The 12,757-nt window shown below is 43.9% G+C and overlaps 1 protein-coding gene across 1 annotated transcript in view; it reads left to right on the forward strand.

The window, feature by feature from the left end:
• Positions 1-4,739, forward strand: part of PSEN1 (presenilin 1) — a 69,111-nt gene extending 64,372 nt beyond the window's left edge. Inside the window, exons 10-11 of the mRNA XM_052646495.1 lie at positions 2,127-2,245; positions 3,483-4,739. Coding sequence (XP_052502455.1) covers positions 2,127-2,245; positions 3,483-3,638 — 275 coding nt within the window. The 3' untranslated portion in view covers positions 3,639-4,739. The remainder of the gene's footprint in view (positions 1-2,126; positions 2,246-3,482) is intronic.
• Positions 4,740-12,757: the final 8,018 nt, after the last annotated feature.

Below are 12,757 nucleotides of genomic sequence, written 5' to 3' on the forward strand. Positions count from 1 at the left end.
AAAAACTCTAATTCAAAAAAGACACATATACCCTGATGTTCATAGCACTATTTACAGTAGTCAAGACATGGAAGCAACCTAAATGTCCATTGACCGGTGAATGTATAAAGATGTGGTACATATATACACGATGGAGTATATTCAGCAATACAGAAGAATGAAATAATGCCATTTGCAGCAACTTGGATGGACCTAGAGATGATCATACTAAGTGAAGTAAGTCAGAGAATGATAAATATGATGTGGTATCACTTATATGTGAAATCTAAAAAAATGATACACATGGGCTTACTAACAGAACAGAAATAGACTCGCAGACATAGAAAACAAACTTGGTTACCAAAGGGGAACCTGTGGGGTGGGGGATAATTTAGGTGTTTGGGGTTAATAGATACATAGTATTATACATAAAATAGGTAAACAACAAGAACCTGCTATATACTACAGGAAGCTATCTTCAGTATCTTGTAATAACCTGTAATGGAAGATAATCTATATGTGTGTATATATATATATATATATATAAAAAACTGAATCACCTTGTACACACCTGAAACTAACACAACATTGTACATCAATTCAGTTCAGTTGCTCAGTCATATCCGACTCTGCGACCCCGTGGACTGCAGCATGCCAGGCTTCTCTGTCCATCACCAACTCCCGGAGATTGCTCAAACTTGTGTCCATTGAGTCGGTGATGCCATCCAACCATTTCATCCTCTGTCACCCCCTTCTCCTCCTGGCTTCAATCTTTCCCAGCATCAGGGTCTTTTCTAGTGAGTCAGTTCTTCGCATTAGGTGGCCAAAGTATTGGAGCTTCAGCTTCAGCAGCAGTCCTTCCAGTGAATATTCAAGGTTGATTTCCTTTAGGATTGACTGGTTGGATCTCCTTGCAGTCCAAGGGACTCTCAAGAGTCTTCTCTAACCCCACAGTTCAAAAGCATTAATTCTTCAGTGCTCAGCTCTCTTTATGGTCCAACTCTCACCTGTTTCCATACATGACTACTGGAAAAACCATAGATTTGACTAGACAGACCTTTGTCAGCAAAGTAATGTCTCTGCTTTTTAATATGCTGTCTAGGTTGGTCATAGCTTTTCTTCCAAGGAGCAAGCATTTTTAAATTTCACAGCTACATTCACCATCTCTAGTGATTTTGGAGCCCAAGAAAATAAAGTCTGTCACTGTTTCCATTGTTTCCCCATCTATTGGCTATGAAGTGATGGGACCAGATGCCATGATCTTGGTTTTTTGAATGTCACTATACTTCAGGCTTTAAAAATTATATTAAATGAAAGAAGCCAGTCACAAAAGTCAGAGTTATAGAGGTAGAAAGCAGTTGCTTAAGGCTTGAAACACAAGTTTCTAAGTGGGGTGATGGAAATGTGGTAGATTATGGTGATGGTTGCACAACTCCAAGTTTTTTACAGTCATTGAATTGGTGCATTTTATGAAATAAATTATACCTCAGTGAAACTGTTTTTCAAATAAAAGGAGATGATACCTATCTCATAGAGCTTCTTGTGAGGATTTATTCAAACAAGTGCCAGGTACAAACTAGGCAATAATAGATGACAATTATTATTTACTGTCAGTATTTTTTTTATATATAATAGTAGCATCTACTGTTAAGACTGCAGAGTCAGCCCTATAGCATCTGAACCTCCCGTTACAGAAAACCAAAAAAAAAAAAAATGGGAAAACCTAATTAAAGCCTAACTTTGTATAAAATCATTTACTGACTTCTCATTCAGTGTGCCGGAGAAGGCAATGGCAACCCACTCCAGTACTCTTGCCTGGAAAATCCCATGGAAGGAGGAGCCTGGTAGGCTGCAGTCCCTGGGATCACTAAGAGTAGGACACGACTGAGCGACTTCACTTTCACTTTTCACTTTCATGCATTGGAGAAGGAAATGGCAACCCACTCCAGTGTTCTTGCCTGGAGAATCCCAGGGATGGGGGAGCCTGGTGGGCTGCCGTCTATGGGGTCACACAGAGTTGGACATGACTGAGGCAACTTAGCAGCAGCAGCAGCATTCAGTGTGGGATGGGGATGGGGCACATTTTTAAATTGTGAAGTCATAGCAAAGAGTGACAAACTTTTATATTCATAATCTTTCCATTTTAGGAGGTGTAAAACTTGGATTAGGAGATTTCATTTTCTACAGTGTTCTGGTTGGTAAAGCTTCTGCAACAGCCAGTGGAGACTGGAACACAACCATAGCCTGTTTTGTAGCCATATTAATTGTAAGTATACATTGATTAAAATCTGTTAGAACTCCTTGTCTCAAAACTCTGATTAAGGCAGATCTTTTAACCCCAGCTTGGCTGAGTGTTCCAATCACCTGGGGAGCTTTTTAAAAACACAAATAATAGGACCTCACCTGAATAGTTTCGTCACGTGGCCACACATTGAAATCACCTGAGAGCTTTTAAAACAGTGCTTCTCTGCCCTGAGATGATATTTAATTTGTTTTAATTGTATTTTTTTTTTAAGTTCCCCCAGGAAATTCTGGTAAGCACTTCTGACTAGGAACCACTGCTTCAAGCCTGGCAGCATAAATAATTATGTAGAGAATTAGATCAGTCTTAAAGGGATAAGCAGTTCCTCACTTAGTGTGGGCTTGGTGGCAGTTTTGCATTTAACACCACAACCTGCAACATACAGTGTCCTTTGGGCAGGCAATATGAGGCAAGAAAAGCTAACATAGTGCCTGATCACACATAGATTTTGCTTATAGAGTCACAATGTGAACCTGAAGCTTTCAGAACTGTGATTTTAAGTAACTCATAAGATATTTCTTACTGTTGTTTTTGCTGGAGGTGTGATGTCTCATGTATATGTATATATGAGTGAAGTTGGATGAGAGGTTAGATGAGAGCCTTTACTTATGTATTTATTTTGTGATTATATTTGTGATTTATCTTGGTCATATGACCAGTTAGAATTTTCATTTATTTCTCTTTTGAGGTTAGTTTTCTGGATGTGTTTTAGTGTCAGTTAACTAGGGTAAAAAATGGGCTGTATTATATAGCTGCTCTGTCTTTATAAGAAAACATTATACATTTTATAAACAAATATTTGTTGGTTTATTCCATGAGCACCTCTTTGCCCCCAGACAGCATAAAGAATGTTCTTCACCTCTGGGATTTTTAGCCAAACTAAATCTACAGTAGCCAAGTCAATATTTTAGATAGAAATTTCAATATTGTTCATTTGTTTAAAAAACCATTTTGCTTATTTTCAGATTCTATTCCCTACCTAGAATTAGGGGATGAAATATCAATAATATATGGATAATAATCTCTATTGTGAAGAAAACTGTTTCCAGATTCAGTGAAAAAACTTTCGATCTAAAATTTAACCTCAAAGGATCATATGTTCAGTTAACTAAATCAAGACCCAGATTTGTGATTGAGTTGATTTGCACAGAATACTTGCATAATTATGTCTGCATTTGTGTTTTTCCCCCCTTCTCCACAGGGTTTGTGCCTTACATTATTGCTCCTCGCCATTTTCAAGAAAGCATTACCAGCTCTTCCAGTCTCTATCACCTTTGGGCTTATTTTCTACTTTGCCACAGATTATCTTGTTCAGCCCTTTATGGACCAGTTAGCATTCCATCAGTTTTATATCTAGCATATTTACAGTTAGAATCTCATGGATTTTTCTCCTTTGACTATAATAAAATCTGGGGAGGACAAAGGTGATTTTCCAGTGTCCACATCTAACAAAGTCAAGATTCCCAGCTGGACTTTTTGCAGCTTCCTTCCAAGTCTTCCTGACCACCTGCACTATTGGGCGTTGGAAGGAGGTTTCTACAGAAAACGGTTTTGAACACGTCATTGTGGTGAACTAAGTCCCTCAATGCAGAAACTACCAGATTTGAGGGACAAGGACAAGGCAAAGCCATGGGCCAAAAAGTTGCTGTGCTCCCACCAGCAGGTTGACCTGTGGTCACAGGTGGACTTTACCAACGCTGCAGACTCTCAGGACTACCATTACCAGAAGGTTAAATGAAATGGTTTAAACCAAACAGGACTCTTCATCTTAAGCTACATATTGCAAATCAACCTAATAAATCTGTATTGAATTCTGAACCTTTTCGGGAGATACCATAAGGAGAGCAGGCACCAGCAGCAAAATGGAAAGACGAGAAGGGACTCAAACTTTCAGACTTTTTGCTGCGGACTTACCATTTTTAAATAAGACTTTTTTTCACCTGAGTCAAGTCAGAGGTGTAGGTTGATTTTGACACTTCTTCTCAAGCACTGAAACTCATTACTATCTGTGGCTGCCATTTCTTCCCAAGGCCAGTCTGAACTTATTTGAGGTTGCTTTATCTTAAAAGTCTTAACCTCAGGTTCAAATTCAGTAATTTCTGGAAATAATGGGACTGTAACTCAATGATTCCCTATCACCCTTAGGTAAATTCTGGATTCTTCACCAAATTCCTAATTTGTAGGCATATTGGGAGGTTCACTTGCCCCCAGGTGCCTCCCTCCTTCCCTCTCTCTCCCTTTACTCCCCTCACGAGCACTTGTCCTGTGCAGTGAATAAGACAGCCCTGTTGTGGTAGCAGATGGTCCGATTGTCATAGGATTTTGCTCTTTGTGTGGCACAAAGAATGTGTCATGAACCAGTGCTCTAAGCCCTGCTGTCATAATTTCTTCAATAGCAAAATACAGTGTGTGCCCAAAGACAGTAGAATTAAAGAAGAGTAAAATTGCTCGTGAAGCACTTTTCTGTCCTGGTTTTTTTCCTTTCTTTCTTTCTTTTTTTTAAAACTACAATCCATTGTCTCTTGACAGTAGGTCGGAATTTGAGCCAATAGCCAAAAGCCAGTGGTTTATAAAGTTTACGACTCAGTTGTATCTGTACAAAGCTTGAAGAACACCGTTATTTCCCTTGGTGAGTTGAGGGAGAACCGAGAGTCTGGAGGAGAACCAGCTGCCAAGAGAAGAGAGGAGAGGCCCCCAGCAGCCAGTGGGACAAGATGAGGCCAAGTCCCGTGAAGGAGAGGATCCGAGCGATTCCTCAAGCAGCTCAAAATGGGTGTTCTGCATTTCCCCTTCTGTGCTACCTTTCGTTTCAATGTACCTCTGTGAGAGCTGGGCCTCCGAGTTCAGCCCCTGAGCAGTTTAGTTGGACAGTGAACAGAAATAGAGTCACCGGCTGTGGGCACATGGCACCTCTGGATGAAGCTTTGCCAGGCACACCCCTTCTACCACAGCCAGCCCTCAGCCATGGCGACCACACCCCCTTCTCCTACCACAGCCAGCCCTTAGCCATGGTGGCCACACTGTGAGCATTTGTGTGGAACGTGGTTTCCCCCTGAGGCTGAAGAGAAGCCAATTCTCCCTTAGCTTCCTGCGGCTTTCTCTCCAGCTCTCATTTGAGCTGCTTTGGGTTCTCTGTGGAGTTTCAGTTCAGTTCAGTCGCTCAGTCGTGTCCAACTCTTTGCGATCCCATGAATCGCAGCACGCCAGGCCTCCCTGTCCATCACCAACTCCCAGAGTTCACTCAAACTCATGTCCATCGAGTCAGTGATGCCATCCAGCCATCTCATCCTCTGTCATCCCCTTCTCCTCCTGCCCCAATCTCTCCCAGCATCAGAGTCTTTTCCAGTGAGTCAACTCTTCACATGAGGTGGCCAAAGTATTGGAGTTTCAGCTTTAGCATCATTCCTTCCAAAGAACACCCGGGGCTGATCTCCTTCAGAAAGGACTGGTTGGATCTCCTTGCAGTCCAAGGGACTCTCAAGAGTCTTCTCCAACACCACAGTTCAAAAGCATCAATTCTTGGGAGCTCAGCTTTCTTCACAGTCCAACTCTCACATCCATACATGACCACTGGAAAAACCATAGCCTTGACTAGACGGACCTTTGTTGGCAAAGTAATGTCTCTGCTTTTGAATATACCGTCTAGGTTGGTTATAACTTTCCTTCCAAGGAGTAAGCGTCTTTTAATTTCATGGCTGCAGTCACCATCTTAGAGGATTTGCTTTCTGTTGTGGAAAATTTCTTCTAAGAAATTAGCTTTAGGGGTAATGTGCCAGTACTACCCTGTGTGTAAAAACTGGCTCCTGGGCTGTGAGAACTGCAGGGAAAATTATAGCTCTGCCAAGAAAGTTGGAGCTCGAGAGTAGGTTTTGTCATCTCTCTTTTTTTCCTTTAGCTCCCTTTCCCCAAGATGCCATGTTCCTCCTCAGATATGTGGTAACATGGATTTTCTCTTCTAGGAGGACACAATTCAACAAGCTACAGCCACCTGAACTCCAGTATGTGACTTGAAGCAGTCGAAGGGAGCCCTGAGTAGTTTATTTGTGTGAGGCTCCCAAATGTGCTATGCCTTTCATGAAGGGTTTACCTTTGAAGAGGATGTGTGGTGTGTGTGATTGTGTTCAGATCTGCCCTGTGTGTTACTGGCGTATGTAGAAAGATTGCAGTGAACCTGTCACTTTCTGCAAGACAGAGCCACATCTCAGCACAGAGAGAACATCTTATTTCTTCTAATTGCCAGTCTTAGATGTAGAACTTTTCCTTTGAACCTTCTTCTTAAAGTCAAGTCAGTTTCTGCAATATCAAAATGCTAGTCTTCCACCATGAAAAATAGATTGACACCAGAGAAAACAGCAGTTCCACTGAGGATGTGCCCTCATACATGGGCGAGGGGTGGCTGTAGAGCCAGAACCATTGACAAAGCATGGCCAGCCCGGCTGACCTGCTTTATAAGAGGGGGAGGGTCGTGGGAGGAATGGCGCCCCCTGATGTCTGAGTCTGACTGGCCTACACAGAGTGTTTACATACAGAATGTTGCCATAAACCAGCCTGTGGAAATTCCAACCATATTTGGAGGATTTGTGGAGCATTTTTTTCAAAGAAGAACTGCTCGCTTCTCTGTTTCTGATTCTCACTAGGTGAGCCTGCAGTCTTGGATCACAGCACTCATTATAAATGACTAGACTTTGATCAGAAAAAGAACCTTTCCAAGCAATGTGGAAGAAAATCACAAGTGAACAATTTATTGATTGCACTATAGAAGCAACAACTGACAAGGTGGTGTTTTTACTTTTAAATTCCTGGATCTCCATTTTTTCAAGTTCCTTGGTTTTAAAAACCTTCCTTATGTTACAAACAGATAACGTGTTTAGTCCTTGGCTTTTACTTGACCTCAGCAGACTTTATATATGTAGTTTTAATCATAATTTGTGGAAGGTAAGACAGAAGTTAAACCAGCACATAAGATTTCGCAGGGTCAGACATCTCAAGGAAGCCTGTGATCCTGACCCCCAGGGCCTGGCCTTTCATATTCGCCTGTTTATGATCTAGCCCTAAAGAAAATGAGCTCAGAAACCACTCAGAAAGGTTTTGTTCAATGTCTTCCCTGTTCCTGGCATGGTGCTGGAGTCTAAGGAAGCAAAAATGACTCAAATGTATCCTCAGTGTAGCTGCAGTCTCTTGTTTTCTGGTGAACACCATTTTAGCGTCTCTAAAATACTGTCTACTTGTCAAAACGCTTTTTTATGATTACTGTTATTGAGGGCTTAAAAGTGTATGTTACAGAGGTGACCTGATTCTTCCAGAAACCAGTCCTTTCAGTACAATTCCTTTTTCTCTAAGTTTGCTTTTGGATAGTATAAAAAACCATCTGATCTGTCGTTTTCAACACCAAGGGTGTCCTGAATGTAGGAGCTTGAGAAGAGACTTGATTTTAAAAGTCCCCAGACACGGGAGACTTAGATACAGTGGTTCAGCTCTTCACAACCCTCGCTGAAGTGATAGAGCAAGGTGTCCCAACAAGAACACTGTAGCACTCACATTCCAGGTCGTCTGGATGGCATTGTCAGAACTGCCCTCTCTGCACAGAACACGTCAGATCTGTGCATTGAAGGTCATCGGCCTGGTGTGGAAGTGAACTCCCTTCTTGAATGTCAAAGCTGTTTCCTGGGACCTCTGACAGCTTCAGCATCTCCCTGAGGAAGTAGTTGGGTCCACCATGGACCCTGGAATCTGATGCTAGCACTTCAGCCTGGCCTGTGTAGCAGGAAAGACTTCCGAGGAGGCAGTTTTCCTTTAAAAACAAGCAAGCATTGCAAAAAGACAGCTTCCTAGTCAACTGTGTAGAGCAGTGCATACAGGACTGTCGTTTTCACCATGCAGTCAAGATGCCGGGTGTGAGTTTCTGTGGGATCATTGACCCTCACGTGTTCATTGCCTGGCTTCTGCTTCTCCAGACACTGCTTTGTACATGACTGCGAATACATCTTTTTAAAGTGAAGTCATTCAGTCGTGTCCAACTCTTTGCGACCCCATGTACTGTAGCCTACCAGGCTCCTCTGTCCATGGGATTTTCCAGGCAATAGTACTGGAGTGGATTGCCATTTCCTTCTCCAGGGGATCTTCCTAACCCAGGGATCGAACCCAGGTCTCCCGCATCGTAGACAGATGCTTTACCGTCTGAGCCACCAGGGAAGTCCTTACCTTTCATATTCTTGGTAAGATATAATTTTGATAGATGATTGCAGGTTTTCCTGTTGTTTATCAAATTAATAAAGACTGCATGACTCCAGGTGTGCCCGTCTCCTTACATGAAAGTTCTCCCGGGTGACTGAGAAGTCCAGCCAGTATCAGGAGACAGAAGCACACGTGCATTGCTTCCATCCTTCGCTCATAAGACATACTGACAAGCAGGCCACACCTTGGAAGGGTACTGTATTAAATCTATGAGAAGTCTTAATTATTTTTAATACGTTTCTGAAAAATATTTTTTCTAGAAAACATCTAACTCAATGTAAAGACTGTCAAGATAACTTACAGGATGTATGTTGTACAGTGCAGAGATTTTATAAGCCAGAGGATTATCTTTAAAAATTATTACCTAGGTCACATGATGGAAAAAAGCAACATTACTTTTATTGACCTGGTATAACATATGTTGTCCAATCACTCTACAAAGCCTTTTGTTTCTACACAAAGAATTCCTTACAGAATGTTGGGAATTACTGGTCAAAAATAAGTCTGTGGCAGACTTAAAAAAAAAAAAAGAGCCTGTTGTCTTCAGAAGAAGCAGAGAAGGGGTAGATGAGTTCCTGGGTACATTGGCCAAGGGCATCAAAGAGCAAAGAAGGTGTTCTTCCCCTCCTGTGGGAATCAAGCATCACTTGGTTTTCTGAATCCTGTAGGCAGTGTCACTAGAGCCTGCCAGAGAAGCGTCATGATTTGTCCTCATCAGCTGAGAGGTATCTGATTCTTAGGGCCCCTGACAATGGTGCTCTTGCTGAAAAGGAAGAAAGACTCAAGCAGATTAAGAAGCAGAAGTAATGAGGCTGGATTTCCTGCATCACTAGGTAGGTACCACAGCTTTTTGTGGCCCAACCCTTCTCCCTGGGAATTCTGTGTGCGGAAGTCGGGGGAGACCCTGCCCACCAGTACTTAGGATCTGGTTAAAAGTGAAATGGTAGCATGCTTGAGTACAAGCAAGCACAATATTTACTACGTGGTCTGAATGGGAATGCAGGGTAAAGGAAGGATCCACGAAAGACGGGTTAAGAGCAGAGTTTTCTCTAGCAACATGACATTTGAACTGAGTTTGGGAAGAATCCGAATTGGCAAGAAGACAAAGAGCATACACGGAAAACAAAATCAGGAAGAACGTGGGAGACACCCGAGGATAATTGGATTTTGAATTCAGGTGTTGCTAACTAAATCTGTTTCCGTATTTACTTAAACTATACCTCCGTCATTGAAGGACTTGTAGAAACTGTGGAGGATGATGACCTACCACAGGGAGCTTTCAACAACAGAGCCTCTTGTTCTTAACAGAAACTGATTCTCTTAACGTGGGCTGGCCCTTCCGTACCTGCTATGCTGTGCCCTCCAAAGGCGGGAGACAGAAGAGCCTCAGAAACCAGGTTTGTAGGAGGCTTTAATTCTGAGGCGAGAAAGTGAAGTACTCTCACTGCCTCAGTTTGTCTTTCCACCTCCCTGCCTTCTAAAACTGTTTTCATTTTGTGGTAATCCAAGGTCAATTCCTTTTCCAAAAGGAAAGGATTTTGTTACCCTTTTACCATAGAACTCCACAAGATGAACTGAGTATAAAATTCTGATTACTTTCTTGTGTAGCAGAGCTAGTCAGGAGCCACTGAATTCCAAGATACACATACAGGGATGATTAAAATTGGAAACAACACTAGCAGCTAGATAAATGTATTTATAAAATGTATTTATACCCGAGGAGATCCAACCTGTCCATCCTAAAGGAGATCAGTCCTGGGTGTTCATTGGGTGTTCATTGGAAGGACTGATGAAACTCCAATACTAAAGCTGAAACTCCAATACTTTGGCCACCTCATGCGAAGAGCTGACTCATTGGAAAAGACCATGATGCTGGGAGGGATTGGGGGAGGAGGAGAAGGAGACGACAGAGGATGAGATGGCTGGATGGCATCACCAACTCGATGGACATGAGTTTTTTGAGCTTTTATCTTTCGTTTAAAGATTATCAGAAATTTTGTCCACCAAGAACTGAATAACTCATTAGGAAATAATTTGTTTTTCTGTCTACTCACTGGATCTACGTACATCTGCCATAAGATACCGTAAATATTTAATGAGATGACCAAGTTTTAACTTGCTTGAGCCAGATAGATGTGAATGTGTGATTCCTTCAGATTTTCTGAGATGTTGAAAATGACCTCCATGCCACCTTCTGCCATCGTGCTATCTCCTTGGGAAGTCTTGTTTCTGAGACCCCCTAACCCAGCCTCCCTGCCCCTTTCCCTCCCAGTTCCGGGGTCCTCTCTGGAATAGTCCAGCAAGAAGGTCATCCAGTTTGAAAAGGTCAGCAGGCTTGAGTAACATTCCAGTGGGAGAGAAAGGGCATTTTTATCCTGGGTAACCTGCATGGGGGTCTGAGGGCAAGGTCTGAAGACTCCTGGAGGGTGTCGGCTTTCACACTGATTTCCTCCATGTCTGTGCTCTCTCTTAAGGCAGGACTGGGAGAGCTGGGCTAGGCTTCACTTTTGTTAATGTGGCTACTCTGCCTTCTTGGGTTACTTCCCTGGTATTTGGAGGTGGGTTCCATGGCAGTTTATTAAGGCCTTCAGCTTTGGTGGGAACCTCTGGTGGCTCAGAAAGTAAAGAATCTGCCCACAATGCAAGAGACCTGGGTTCGATCCCTGGGTTGGGAAGATCCCCTTGGAGAAGGGACTGGCTACCCACTCTAGTATTCTTGCCTTGGAAAATTCCGTGGACAGAGGAGCCTGAGGGGCTTCAGTCCATGGGATTAAAAAGTCGGACATGACTGAGTGACTACACTTTCACTTCCCACTTTCGTGGCGCAGCCAGCCGTCCTAGGGGTTAACGTGCCGCCGGTGGCCTCACCCCTTTCACTCTGGTGATGTACGATGCTGCCCTCTAAGCCAGGACACCCCTGTGGTGTCTGATGGATACATGGCAGTGAACCCAAAGCGGCCCACCCTCGGGAGCGACGGGGACCCAGTTCCTCTCGCTGTCCCATCATTCTTTGGAGAATTCTTTCTAACCAGCAAGGATTAGAATTCCCCCTTTCCTTGCTTGCGCAATCGAGTCATGACTTAAACCAGTAAATAATACAGTCATTGGCTTCTTACAAGTGATTATGCAACTTTTGTCATTAAAAGAAATGATTCACCAAGGTAAACCAAGCATTTGTTAATTTCTGCATAAATTGATTTTTGTTTTCAAGTCAAATGCACTGGCGAATGTTTCCGTGAAGGGAGGCAGGTGATCTGGCCCAGAGTGGCCCTGTTGCAGTTGGAGCTCACCAGGGGCCAGGCCTAGGAGCTGGCTCTGCCAAGCTGGCGGCCGAGTGGAGTGGCCAGCAGCCATCTGGACCCCCTCCCCATCGGCCCCTGGGTGTTTGGAAGGCGCTGCCTATCTTCCTGGCCACTCTCCAGCCTTCTGGCAGGAGAGGCCTGGCCACCCCCTCAGAGGGCCCCAGCCCCTGCCCCCCAGGACTGGAGACAAGCCTGGCCTCGTCTCCCCACTGGGATCTCAGCCAAGCCAGCTGTTTCCCGCAGCCCCTCCCTGCGCCTCTGCCCAGCCAGTTTCTCACAGGACAAGCCCCTTGCTCCCAGACTGTGTTGCTCCAGGATTCTGTCTCTGGCTGGTGAGGGGCCAGGACCTGCTTCTTCCTTCCATCTCCCTGAGGGCTGACGTTGCTGTGGCCCGCCCCAGTCTCCCCGACACCCTCCTTTGTTATTCTCAGAGCAGACAGCCTTTGTCTGCAGACTGGCTCTGGGACAGGGAAGCCAGCAGAGGAAACTGTCTCATGCACCCCTGATGCCTCTGAGCAAACCAATGTGGGCACCTTCACTTGGACCACAGAGGTGTGCCTTCCAGCAGCTCGAACTCTTCCACGCCCCAGGGAAGGGGACTAGCTGGCCGAGGTGGTAAGAGGGAGCTGAGTGCATGTGTTCACCCACCCATCTGGGGATCCTAGAAATGACTCAATAAATGTTTGCTGAATAAGTGAAGTAGTGGGTGGATTAGGGGTCCACAGGAGGGAAATTCCATGCAGAATGATACATAAACAAGGCACATGTGTGGGAATGTGTTTTAAGTAAGAACAAACATGAACCACTTTTGCCCTTGCTTATAAGGCTGTGCTGGAGATTCTGAAGCCTGAGGTCAGTTGGCCTTATCCGCTTAAAAGACCCAGTATTTACAAATATGTGGTCGGGGTTGAATCCAAACAGGATTCCTCTCCCAGGGCAC

Source organism: Budorcas taxicolor, chromosome 10, assembly GCF_023091745.1.
Source record: "Budorcas taxicolor isolate Tak-1 chromosome 10, Takin1.1, whole genome shotgun sequence".
In the NCBI taxonomy this organism is placed as follows: Eukaryota; Metazoa; Chordata; class Mammalia; order Artiodactyla; family Bovidae; genus Budorcas; species Budorcas taxicolor.